The sequence below is a fragment of the Gigantopelta aegis genome, chromosome 14 (genome assembly GCF_016097555.1).
Source record: "Gigantopelta aegis isolate Gae_Host chromosome 14, Gae_host_genome, whole genome shotgun sequence".
Classification (NCBI taxonomy): domain Eukaryota; kingdom Metazoa; phylum Mollusca; class Gastropoda; order Neomphalida; family Peltospiridae; genus Gigantopelta; species Gigantopelta aegis.
The window spans coordinates 19621413-19634093 of record NC_054712.1 but is presented as its reverse complement, the minus strand read 5'-3'; the positions used below and the strand labels follow the sequence as shown (position 1 = coordinate 19634093).

The window sequence follows — 12681 nt, the reverse complement described above, 5'->3', positions numbered from 1 at the left end:
GAAGAAAAAAAAATATCGACCTGTAAACAGCATTGTCTGCTTGTTATAGAATTTTGACAGGGGTCAAGGTTAGTAAAACCAGTTTTTATGTTAATGTGGTGAAGCATTGTAATAATATAGTTAATTTTCAATTTGAATGACATCAGTATTCCAATGACGTCACTTACAATAATCATAAACTGGGTACATGACGTTTCCATTTTAAGAATTCTGGAAAAATTCCAATGCAAAATTGCTACTGAAACTATATGGATTTCAAGTGAAATTACAGTAAGATATGGTATATTTATTGTGTACAAAGCCAAAACAAGGGTGCGAAAAGTGACTGTCATTAACCTTAAAGTAAGCAAATTTATTGCTTACTTGTAATATGTCCTTCATTCAAAATGGACTCTTTTTTTTTATCAAGACAAATCACATAACATTCTTATGCTGAGAAATAACTAAGTGGCCTCAAAATGCAAGACTTATAAATGGGAAAGGTAACTGTGTAAGCTAGAAAAGCTGTTAATTTCAAGAACAATGGTGCAAAACAAAATAAAAATCGGGAAAACATTATATTACAAATCAATTACAACAATCTCTGTTTTTTCTTGATCTGTCAGAACTGCTTCAAATATTTAATCTTTCATGTTTTGCCTTATAAACATGTCTAACGATAAAACTTGTAAACAGATGCTATTTGAAAATACTACTGGTGATACAAGCTACATGTAAATTTAAATAAATCTTTCACAAAGAATCTTTAACTCTAGAAATTTTTGAAAGTTTATTTGTCCATGGAAAAGTAAAAATGGTTTATAGCTCACGAAAACTATTAACTCATCTTTGAAATTTATATTTATATTATATATGGTGTCAAATCCAATAATAGTTATTTACCAAAAGAAAATAACCACACTGTGTTGAGTTTGATCTTAATTTCTTTGATTTAGATTCAAGGAGCAGACTTACCCACTGTTATTCTTATTCTAGATTTGTTTCCCCTGGGATCGGCATCAAACTCTGGAGGTGTATGATATCCCTGTAAATAAAATCGGGTACATTTTCACATAGGTCTGATGACAATAATTCACTCACAAACTAAATAATGATGGGTATATTGTCACATAGGTTTAATCTGATGACAATAATCCACTCACAAACTAAATAATGACAGGTATATTGTCACATAGGTCTGATCTATCTAATGACAATAATCCACTCACAAACTAAATAACGACCGGTATATCGTCACATACGGTAGGTCTGATTTGTCTACAAACTAAATAATGATGGGTACATCATGACATATATTTGATCTGATGACAATAATCCACTCACAAACTAAATAATAATGGGTATATCATGCCATAGGTCTGATCTGTTTAATGACAATAATCCACTCACAAACTAAATAATGACTGGTACATGTGTGTATATCGGTCACATACATATATGTCTGATCTGTCTAATGACAATAATTCACTCACAAACTAAATAATGATGGGTACCGGTATATCGTCACATAGATCTGATCTAATGACAACAATTCACTCACAAACTAAATAACGATGGGTATATCATCACATACATGTAGGTCTGATCTGTCTAATGACAATAATCCACTCACAAACTGAATAATGACAGGTATATCGTCGTCACATAGGTCTGATCTGTCTCATGACAATAATCCACTCACAAACTAAATGATGGGTATATCGTTACATAGGTCTGATCTGTCTAATAACAATAATCCACTCACAAACTGAATAATGATGGGTATATCGTTACATAGGTCTGATCTAATGACAATAATCCACTCACAAACTAAATAACAGCGGGTACATCGTCACATAGGGCTGATCGGTCTAATGACAATAATCCACTCACAAACTAAATAATGACGGGTATATCGTTACATAGGTCTGATCTGTCTCATGACAATAATCCATTCACAAGCTAAATAACGACAGGTACATGTATATCGTCACATAGGGCTGATCGGTCTAATGACAATAATCCACTCACAAACTAAATAACAGTGGGTATATCGTCACATAGGGCTGATCGGTCTAATGACAATAATCCACTCACAGACTAAATAATGACAGGTATATTGTTACATAGGTCTGATCTGTCTCATGACAATAATCCACTCACAAACTAAATAACAGCGGGTATATCGTCACATAGGGCTGATCTGTCTAATGACAATAATCCACTCACAAACTAAATAATGACGGGTATATCGTTACATAGGTCTGATCTGTCTCATGACAATAATCCATTCACAAACTAAATAACAGCGGGTATATCGTCACATAGGGCTGATCTGTCTAATGACAATAATCCACTCACAAACTAAATAATGACGGGTATATCGTTACATAAATCTGATTTGTCTAATGACACAAGCGTTAGGAAGGTGCCAAAAAGTGGGGGCACATTTTTGTATTTACACACTTTTACACTATTATAAAGCAAATATAAAGCAAAATATCTAAAAAGTGGGGGGCACATGCTCCCCTTGCCCCCCCCCCCTGTTTTCTACGCCAGTGAATGACAATAATCCATTCACAAACTAACGGCGGGTATATCATCACATAAAACTGATCTGTCTAATGACAATAATCCATTCATAAACTAAATAACGACCAGTATATCATTACATAGGTCTGATCTGTGTAATGACAATAATCCATTCACAAAGTAAATAAAACATCAACATGCTGAGATGAAATACTTGTAAAGGTTTTTGCTGGAGGAGGGGAGCGGGGAGTACAATTTCTTATTAACATTTTGAACTGCAGAAGCTTCAAAGTGTAAATGACAAAACATTACCATAATCAAAATCATATCCCTGCACAAGTCAAAATCCAGTGGGAGTTTTCGGCAAAGTGGTGATGGAAAAAATGTTTTATTTAACGACGCACTCAACACATTGTATTTGTGGTTATATGGCATCAGACATATGGTTAAGGACCACACAGATATTGAGAGAGGAAACCTGCTGTCGCCACTGTCTTTTCGATTAGCAACAAGGGATCTTTTATATGCACCATCCCACAGACAGGGTAGTACATACCACAGCATTTGATATACCAGTCGTGGTGCACTGGCAGGAATGAGAAATAGCCCAATGGGCCTACTGAAGGAGATCGATCCCACACCGACCGCGCATCGAGCGAGTGCTGTACCACTGGGCTACGTCTAGCTCCAAGTGGTGATGGTGTCACTGTCTACAAAACAGCTACATGTACTTAGAATTACCTATTCCTAATTTATCTCAATTCAACTAACATTGCCAATCCCAAGCCTGGCATGCTACCTGTACATCTACAATGTATGCATAAACCAGAGGTCAAGAGATATTATAACAGTTGTGATAGCATGTAATCATGAATCAGGGTCACAACAGTGATGGTTCCAGGTAGTCAGGAAAGGTCAAACTGGCAGCACCAATCATTGATGTAAATATATGAACAGTGGGCAGAAAATGGGGTGGGGGGTGGAGGTTTGATCCAAACTCACTGGAGTAGTAATATTTAATGATTTTCATGTGTGATTTGCATGAGCAGGATACACTGAGCCACTTGATTCATGCATTTCACTGTGACAGATGAGGCTTAGTATTGTCCATGTGTATCACATTGGTTACTGTGACAGATGAGATTCAGTACTGTCTAAATGTCACACATGGCAAACTGACAGATACGGTTCAGTACTGTCCACGTGTCACATGTGGTAACTGTGACAGATGAGGTTCAACAGTGTCTGAATGTCGCACCTGATAACTGACAGATGAGGTTCAGTAATTTTTGTGTTTCACAGCTGGTAATAATAACAGATGACATTCAGTACTGTTTAAATGTGTCACACCTGGTAACTGTGACAGAAAGGGGTTCAGTACTGTCTAGGTGTATCACATTGGTAACTGTGACATATAAGGTTCAGTACTGTCCATGTGTCACACCTGGTAACTGTGACAGATGAGATTCAATAGTGTCTATGGGTGTCACACCTGGTAACTATGACAGATGAGGATCACTAGCTTCTGCTAGATTGTGATGTAATATGGTTTAGGAAAAGGAATAACAAAAATTCTGCTGCTGTCAATAAGCTACAGTAACTATTTTCTATGATGTGTTTGCATATTATGTACTTTCCACAGACAGAACAGGAATTACCTGGTAAGAATGAGGAAAACCAAATGGAAAAGGGGATAGATTCTGTGTAATGTCCAATGAGCCTTTTTTACAAGACTAACATATTTTACTTTTAGATAAAAAGAGACATTTGCTGTGACTGTTAACTTACTGCAAAATCATCTTGTTCGTCGTCATCACTGTCACTGTCACTGTCATCATCATGAGGATAAAAGTTGCCACGTGTAACACGACCAGACCATGGTCTACTAAACATAGATAGTATATTTTCATTTCCCAAATGGCCTTTACCAGTTCTGTTGTCGGTAGATGCAAAAGTACGTGATGAAACATCATCATCTGATTTTGCTGAGGATTTGGACTGAATTTCTCCACCACCTCCAGCCTGTTGTGACGATGACAGACAATCACTGTCTGTTGTTATACCTTGGGAGGCTGCAGTTTCTGACTTTAACTCTGTTTCATCAAATGCTGCACCTGAAATGATGAAATATTAGCTCTAAATATAAAACAAAGTTGAAAGTTCTGAAACGACTTGTGTGCGAGTGAGTATGACTGTGTGTTAACGTGTATCATGTGCATGCTGGTTTATAAGCATGTGTTATGAGTGTATGTAGTCAACGTGTGTTGGAATACAAACAAACACAGGGGCGTGCGCAAGAAATTTTGCAGGGGGGGTGGGGGGGGGTCGACGTGTCTGGCAAAGCCTGACACCGTGAGCATGAAGCCAGTGGCCCCTCCCCACAAACATTTTGAAAAATTGACCCCTTCTAGGGCTATTCTGAGGTGTTTTCTGCTGGCTAGCCGAGCTGCTTTCTGACCACATTTTTTTGGAAAGAAATTACATTAAAAATCGGGATATGAAAAAAAAATTCGCCTTCAGCGGGGGGGGGGGGGGGTTCGATCCCCAAACCCCCCCTCCCCCGTGCATGCACCTAAAACAATTCATGTTGTCAAGAATGAAAAATGTTGGGTATTCCAAATGGGTTTTTTTAACATAGGAACTATTTCTGTTTTGTATATGCAGGGATGAGAGAAACCTTTGATCCCAAACAACATCTTAGAAGCAGAGCTGGTTTATCCTAGTAGCACATTTAGCACATTTAGCACATGCTACGGGCCCCGTGCAGCTTCAGGGGGCCCCGTGGTGATGTGTACAGTTATTTTCCCTAGGTCAATTTTCCCCTTTCCCCGAGGGGGTTGCAAAATAAATATCCAAGGAAGGCAGCCCCATTGTTATTTGTGCTACAGGCCTTAAACTGGCAATGCTTAGAACTGGAATTGAGTCCAATCATAAGCAAAACAATTTGTGCAAAAGTGATAGAAATATTCATGCAAAAGGAGCTGGCCTGAAACCTTTTCATTATATATATATATGTATTTTCATCATTCTATCAACAATATTAGTTGTGATCCATGTAAAAATGTGTTGTGATTCGTTTGCAACCCTATATACCTGTAGCTGTTTGGGAGTACGGTAATGCAAATATGAATAAAAAAATTAGCTTACCCACCTACAAAATTACAGAATCCATATGCCTATATAATGGTCCCAATGTTTATAGTTAAAACTAAAGTCCTCATAATATAACATAACAATCGGTTTACTGCCTTAAGATATCACGTCGGTGATAACTGTGAGACCTTGAGTAATCAGTGACTTTATGTACTTTGCAATCCAACAAGAACACATTTATTTCCCTTTAACAAATCATGTGTGACTAATCCAGCAGGCAAGTTGATTGCGCTAGAATGTTATTTTGATAAGACACTACAATTTGTCTTGTCAATGAAGATACTGTACTACTCTAATTCATAAATAAATACTGTATGTAAGTCTTGGTATGTTTACCATGAGTTAATGCTTTATTTGCACGCTTCAATGTATCAATGATATTACTGTGTTGTAGGTATATACACTGGTACATGTACCTATATATAATTATATGTGCTAAATGCAACTTTAAAAGATTTTATTTGCACGCTTCAATGTAACAATGATATTACTGTGTTGTAATAGGTATATATACTGGTACCTATACATATGCACTAAATGCAACTTTGAAAGATTAAACTGCAAACAAGAAATTCTGAATTGTTTTCACTAAATTTACTTGCCACGTTTGTTCGGTTAGTTAACTTGTACTAAATTGTTCCACCTCTTATAGGCCTACAGGGCACCACAATGATTACCGGGCGTTTAAATAGTACATCTACTTCAAGTGAATAAAGGGACTGGTAGCTTAGTGGTACATCGCTCAACTGATGCGCGATCGATTTAGGATCGATTCCTGTCGGTGGGCCCATTGGGCTATTTCTCGTTCCTGCCAGTGCTCCACAACTGGTGTAACAAAATTATGGCCGTGGTATGTACCATCCTGTTTGTGGGATGGTGCATATAAAAGATCCTTTCCTGCTAATCGAAAAGAGTAGCCCATGAAGTGGCGACAGTGGGTTTCCTCTCTCAATATCTGTGTGTGGTCATTAACCATACACATGTATGTCTGACGCCATATAACTGTAAATAAAATGTGTTGAGTGTGTCATTAAATAAAACATTTCCTTCCTTCCTTCCTATAGTACTCTAATTCATAAATAAATACTGTACGTAAGTCTTGGTATGTTTACCATGAGTTAATGCTTTATTTGCACGCTTCAATGTATCAATGATATTATTGTGTTGTAGGTATATACACTGGTACATGTACCTATATATAATTATATGTGCTAAATGCAACTTTAAAAGATTAAACTGCAAACAAGAAATTCTGAATTGTTTTCACTAAATTTACTTGCCATGTTTGTTTGGTTGGTTAACTTGTACTAAATTGTTCCACCTCCTATACAGGGCACCACAATGATTACCGAGTATGGCATTTAAATAGTACACCTACTTCAAAGAATAAAAAGGCGGGATGTAGATCACTGGTACAATGCTCACTTGATGCGTGATTGATCTAGGATCGATTCCTGTCGGTGGGCCCATTGGGCTATTTCTCGTTCCTGCCAGTGCTCCACAACTAGTGTAACAAAATTAAGGCCGTGGTATGTACCATCCTGTTTGTGGGATAGTGCATATAAAAGATCCCTTTCTGCTAATCGAAAAGAGTAGCCCATGAAGTGGTGACAGTGGTTTTTTTCTCTCAATATCTGTGTGGTCCTTAACCATATGTCGGACGCCATATAACCATAAATAAAATGTGTTGAGTGCATCGTTAAATAAAACATGTACTTACTTCAAGTGAATAACAGCATCAATGTATGGACACTATTCCTTTTGTTGAGGGTCTAGTATGCATTTCATTTAACCTTCTTTTTTTCTCTGGTATATTACATGATTACTTTGTGCTGGATATAAAACATTATATTCATTCTAGCAGATACACGGATCTGTTTTGTTGTCAGGTTTCATTATTTATCTCTTTGTTGTGATGTTGTTATAGTGGTATAAAGTTAAAAATATAATGTGTCAAGTATTTATTGTGCCAGCTCATATTCTTGCATTGTTCTATTAATAATTTGCTCATATTAATTTCAAGATTTATAGTATACTGTAAATACAAATGATGTAAAAAAAAAGAAAAGAAAAAAAAGTGTGACGGGCAGCATTGTTTTCATAAGTCCGAATCAGTTTTTGGTCCGGTAGTGTTTTTTAAAGCATTTACTTTTTATTATTAAGCATTTATTTTATTATTCTTATTTATTGTTTTTATTAAGCAACGTTCTAATTCAATATTCAAATTAGATATATAAAGTTACTATTTGTTTTTCTTTTTAATTCTAAATTTATATTATTAGCTTCTTATATATTATCAGTAATTATTGTTTTTGTATACATGTACATGTTCGGAAGTTATGGTTATTCCTGGTTTCTGAAGCATGAGTACTCTATCTTATGGAAGATTCCTTACAAATGGTCTATTTGATATTATAAGTTAATTTTGATTGGTTGGAATTGCCTTAAAAGAGCACTGCTCCAGCAAATAATATAAAATGCTAACTGTATGTATTTGTTTATGCGTTAAAAATGTTACAAGTACCAGATTCTTTTCTTGTCATGCCTGGTGGATACACAGTGGCGAGCCTGAAAATAAACATTAAAGTCATTTTAATCTTAAACTATGAGCCACAATATATCACCCTATATGTTTATAGATGCATAAAATTTAGATAAAATTAGGAGAAATGTAAAAATCATATAACATATAAATATACTACTGGGCTTAAAGCACATATTCAAGACACAGTGTTTCCCTCACACTGATCAACAGGACAGGGTGATCAACAGGGCAGGGTGACCAACAGGGCAGACCGATTAACAGGGCAGGGTGATCAACAGGGCAGGGTGACCAACAGGGTAGGGTGATCAACAGGGCAGACCCATTAACAGGGCAGACCCATTAACAGGGCAGACCGATTAACAGGGCAGGGTGGTCAACAGGGCAGGGCGGTCAACAGGGCAGGGCGATCAGCAGGGCAGGGCGATCAACAGAGCATGTTGGAGGTACAGGACTATTTTAATCTCAGAGCTGAATCTTTTTGCTAGTCAATATATTTCTTCACATCCTGTAATCATAAAATATCTCCATATTATTTAAACATGTTTCAGAAAGTACTGCGATAAACATCATAGCTTGTATAACAAAAGAAAAAGAAACAGAGATGAGATGGTTACACCTGTCACCAAATATAAGTTACATGTACTTGATATGATTCTCTGACATTGGTAAAAATATTCACAAAATTTTGTTTTCGTATTAGTTTTTTTTCTGATAACTAATTTGAGGCCTCAAACATAAAGAATGTGTTCAGGGTGCACCTCTTTATTTAGTATGCGTTGATGGCAAACTTTCAAAGCACACAGAATTAACTTACGTCAGTAACAAATGAGACATTTTAATAAGTTTAAACATTTTATTTAAACAAAATTAGCACCTGACAAGAACAATGACATAGCAATTTATGTTGCTACGTCATCAGCAATAGTGTATTGTCTAATTTGTACTAATTGCAGTTTAACATATCACACGAGTTACAAGGCATGCAATTCCTGCCAAACATGGTCTTACTTTAGAACCGTGTTAGTCAATAAAGCTCCTGTAGTATTCATAGGATATTAAACGAGCTTCCATTTCGCATCATGTTTTATGTCACGAGTGAAATAATTTTCAATTGTCACTCGCTAAAGCTCTTGACAACTGAAAATTATTTCACTTGGGACATAAACATGATACGAAAAGGTAGCGAATTTAATATCCTATTTATTACTCATAATAGATCTTAATTTACATCACTCAACTCGTTTGGTTGACATTCCTGTATGGTTGTAGTGTGCCAATCGATGACGTCATCGTGTGTGACGCCGAAGTGTTACGTCCCACTTGGCGTTCTAGTGGGACGTATCACTTTGATATGTAGCAAGATATTTTTGACAATAGGGGTAATAAGTGAGATTATGGTCAACTTACGGCTGTGTGGTAGTTTGTCTCTGTATTGGAGCTTTAACTACCTCATCAGATTTGCCTTGTCCTTCTGGTGTCACAGTTTTATTATCCTGTAATGGTAATTAGTGATTCAAATTATTTTAAAATCAAACATTTTCAAATAGTGTTAATTTAAAGGAAAATATGGATTATATATAAGCAGTATTAATTGAAATATTTTTATTGTGCAAGATAAGTGTCCAAATCAATTTTTTTTACACAATTAACATGCAACATTAGTGTTTAAAATAATTTTTCAAGTCATAATATGCAATATGTGTGACATATTAATTATGCAAGTATTTCAGAAGCAATGGACACCCTATAAAACACTCTTTGAAAGAATGTTTTAATTAAAAATTATGCTTTGAAAGTTCACTTGGAAATAGAGTACTAATTAAAATGTCATTCTCTAATACTCTCTCAATATCCCCACAACTTCTTTATACTTATCTACTGCTGTTGCAACCTCCCTCCCTCCCTCCCTCCCTCTCTCCCTCTCTCTCTCTCTCTCTCCCTTTCCGTCTTATAAATACCACAGAAAGCATTAACATATTTAAATAGCATATTTTGTTTAGATACTATTGTTTAAATATGTACTTTGTAAGGCAGTGACCACTGTTCACTGTCTATGTTCTGGGTGCAATAAATCTTTAAAAAAAAAAAAAAAAAAAAAAAAAAAAAAATTATGCAAGTATATATTATACTATATGTGTCACGTGGTATTATTGAACCAATCATAATAATGTTATAAATATATTGTATTTAAGAGAGCTCAATCGTATTGTTGTTTGTAAGACAGTGTCAGTGGTTTTTCACTACATTATGGATTATTTTAAAATTCCTGATCTGCTGTCCTTTGAAGGAAATGTCAGAGAAAATTGGGAAGTTGGAAACAAAAATATGAACTGTATTTAACCACATCTGAAGCCATAAAAAATAAGACAATGCAATGAAAGTGACCACTCTACTGCACTGTAGCAATGTCATTCTCATGTTAACTGTCACGTCACTTTAAATAACACTCATCATTCAGATTTACTTACAATCCAGACAAACATATTAACGGTAAAATTGCTGTGAAAAATGCTGTGGACACTATTTTTCCACGGTATTTGTTTTGTTGTGGTCATTTCAGTGTTCAAGATTAAAAATTTTGGGCAGTATCCCAGTTGGATACTAACATTTCAAAATCTGGTATCCCACCTGAGAATTTAGTATTATATGGTATCCCGGTGGGATACTGGGTTCTTGAAGTCTGGCATCCAAAATTAAATTCTGGTATCCCCGGGATATCGGGATACCATTAATCTCGAACACTGCCATTTTCTTAACTGCAGGGGTTGTTGATATTATGTTGATACCCGGTATGTTCATATAATTATGTGTGACTTTAAAATATAAGTACACTAACAGTGAAATATGCTGTAAGTAATCCAGGGAACAATATTTCACGAGAACCGTTGTTCTGTTCGCATGTCGGTTACGCAACTTTTAAAATCACGAGAACCACCAATCAGTTTACGTGGTGAACAATAATTACATACAAACATTAAAAAAGTACCATACATCAGTAATGAAAGTGAAAATCAGTTTGTTTTTAAATACAATCGAATCATCAGTGTAGTAATGTTTCAGGATTAGGTTACCTAAGTAAAACTCATGTGAATGGACTTCCGGTTACCTAAGATTTTGAAATATTGTCCCATGTAATCAGTTATCACATATGACTCGATCCTGTTTTGTGAATTTAAAATACAAGTACACTAACAGTGAAATATGCTGCAAGTAATCAGTTATAACGTATGACTCAATCTCTAGCTGTTTAACATGACTTAATCTGCAGCTGTTTCATGTATGACTCAATATACAGTTGTTTAACATATGACTCAATCTACAGCTGTTTAACAGATGACTCAATCTACAGCTGTTTCATGTATGACTCAATCTACAGCTGTTTCATGTATGACTCAATATACAGCTGTTTGACATATGAATCAATCTACAGCTGTCTAACCAATCTACATATGACTCAATCTACAGCTGTTTAACATATGACCCAATCTACAGCTGTTTAACATATGACTCAATCTACAGCTGTTTAACATATGACTCAATCTACAGCTATTTAACCAATCATCACCTCAGTACTGTCTGACTTTGGGTCAACAGAAGAGTCACCAGCAGTAAGCTTTCCACTTGTTGATGTTTCAGATGCAGTTGCCATAGCTAGTGATGAGTTTTCTGCTGACTGTGCAGCTGTAGCTGCTGTTGTTTCTGCTGAGTTTGCATTTGTAGTTGATGAGCGTTCTGTGGGTTTTACGGTTGCTGTATTTGATGTTTCTGCTGACTTCGTAGCTGTAGCTGACGTTGTTTTTGCTGAATTTGTACTTGTAGTTGATGACTTTTTTGCTGGCTTTGCAGCTGTACCTGTTGTATTTACTGGTTTTGGAGATGATGCTGGTGATGTGCGAGTCATACCGGTGGAAATGTGTGTATTTCTCTTGGGCGATTTGTTTCTCGATTGAAAACCACGCAGCATGGATGAGACGTTCGATAATGGACCTCTCCGATTCATGTGGTAAACCATGTCGTCATCATCCAATCCTGAATTAAAACAAAAAGTAAAGTTTGTTTTATTTAACGACGCCACTAGAGCACATTGACTTTTGATCTCATCATCAGCTACTGGACATCAAACATATTGTCATTCTGACACTGTTTTTTAGAGGAAACCCACTGTTGCCACATAGGCTACTCTTTTATGACAGGCAGCAAGGGATCTTTTATTTGTGCTTCCCACAGGCAGGGTAGCACAAACCATGGCCTTTGTTGAACCTGTTATGGATCACTGGTCAGTGCAAGTGGTTTACACCTACCCATTGAGCCTTGCGGAGCACTCACTCAGGGTTTGGAGTCGGTATCTGGATTAAAAATCTCGTTTCGACTGGGATCCGAACCCAGTACATACCAGCCTGTAGACCAATGGCTGAATTAAAACATGCAATACCTTATTAATACCCATGAGTAAATATGAAAAAATTGTTTTG

At 36.2% G+C, this 12681-nt stretch overlaps 1 protein-coding gene across 2 annotated transcripts in view; it reads right to left on the bottom strand.

Annotated features, from left to right (window-relative positions):
• Positions 1-12681, bottom strand: part of LOC121388632 — a 47986-nt gene that overhangs the window by 7688 nt on the left and 27617 nt on the right. The window contains exons 10-14 of one of the 2 annotated variants that reach the window (XM_041520053.1): positions 11775-12238; positions 9617-9702; positions 8189-8232; positions 4300-4625; positions 955-1024 (exon numbers count right to left, since the gene is read on the bottom strand). In XM_041520053.1, coding sequence (XP_041375987.1) covers positions 955-1024; positions 4300-4625; positions 8189-8232; positions 9617-9702; positions 11775-12238 — 990 coding nt within the window. The remainder of the gene's footprint in view (positions 1-954; positions 1025-4299; positions 4626-8188; positions 8233-9616; positions 9703-11774; positions 12239-12681) is intronic. The other variant, XM_041520054.1, reaches the window with a different exon arrangement.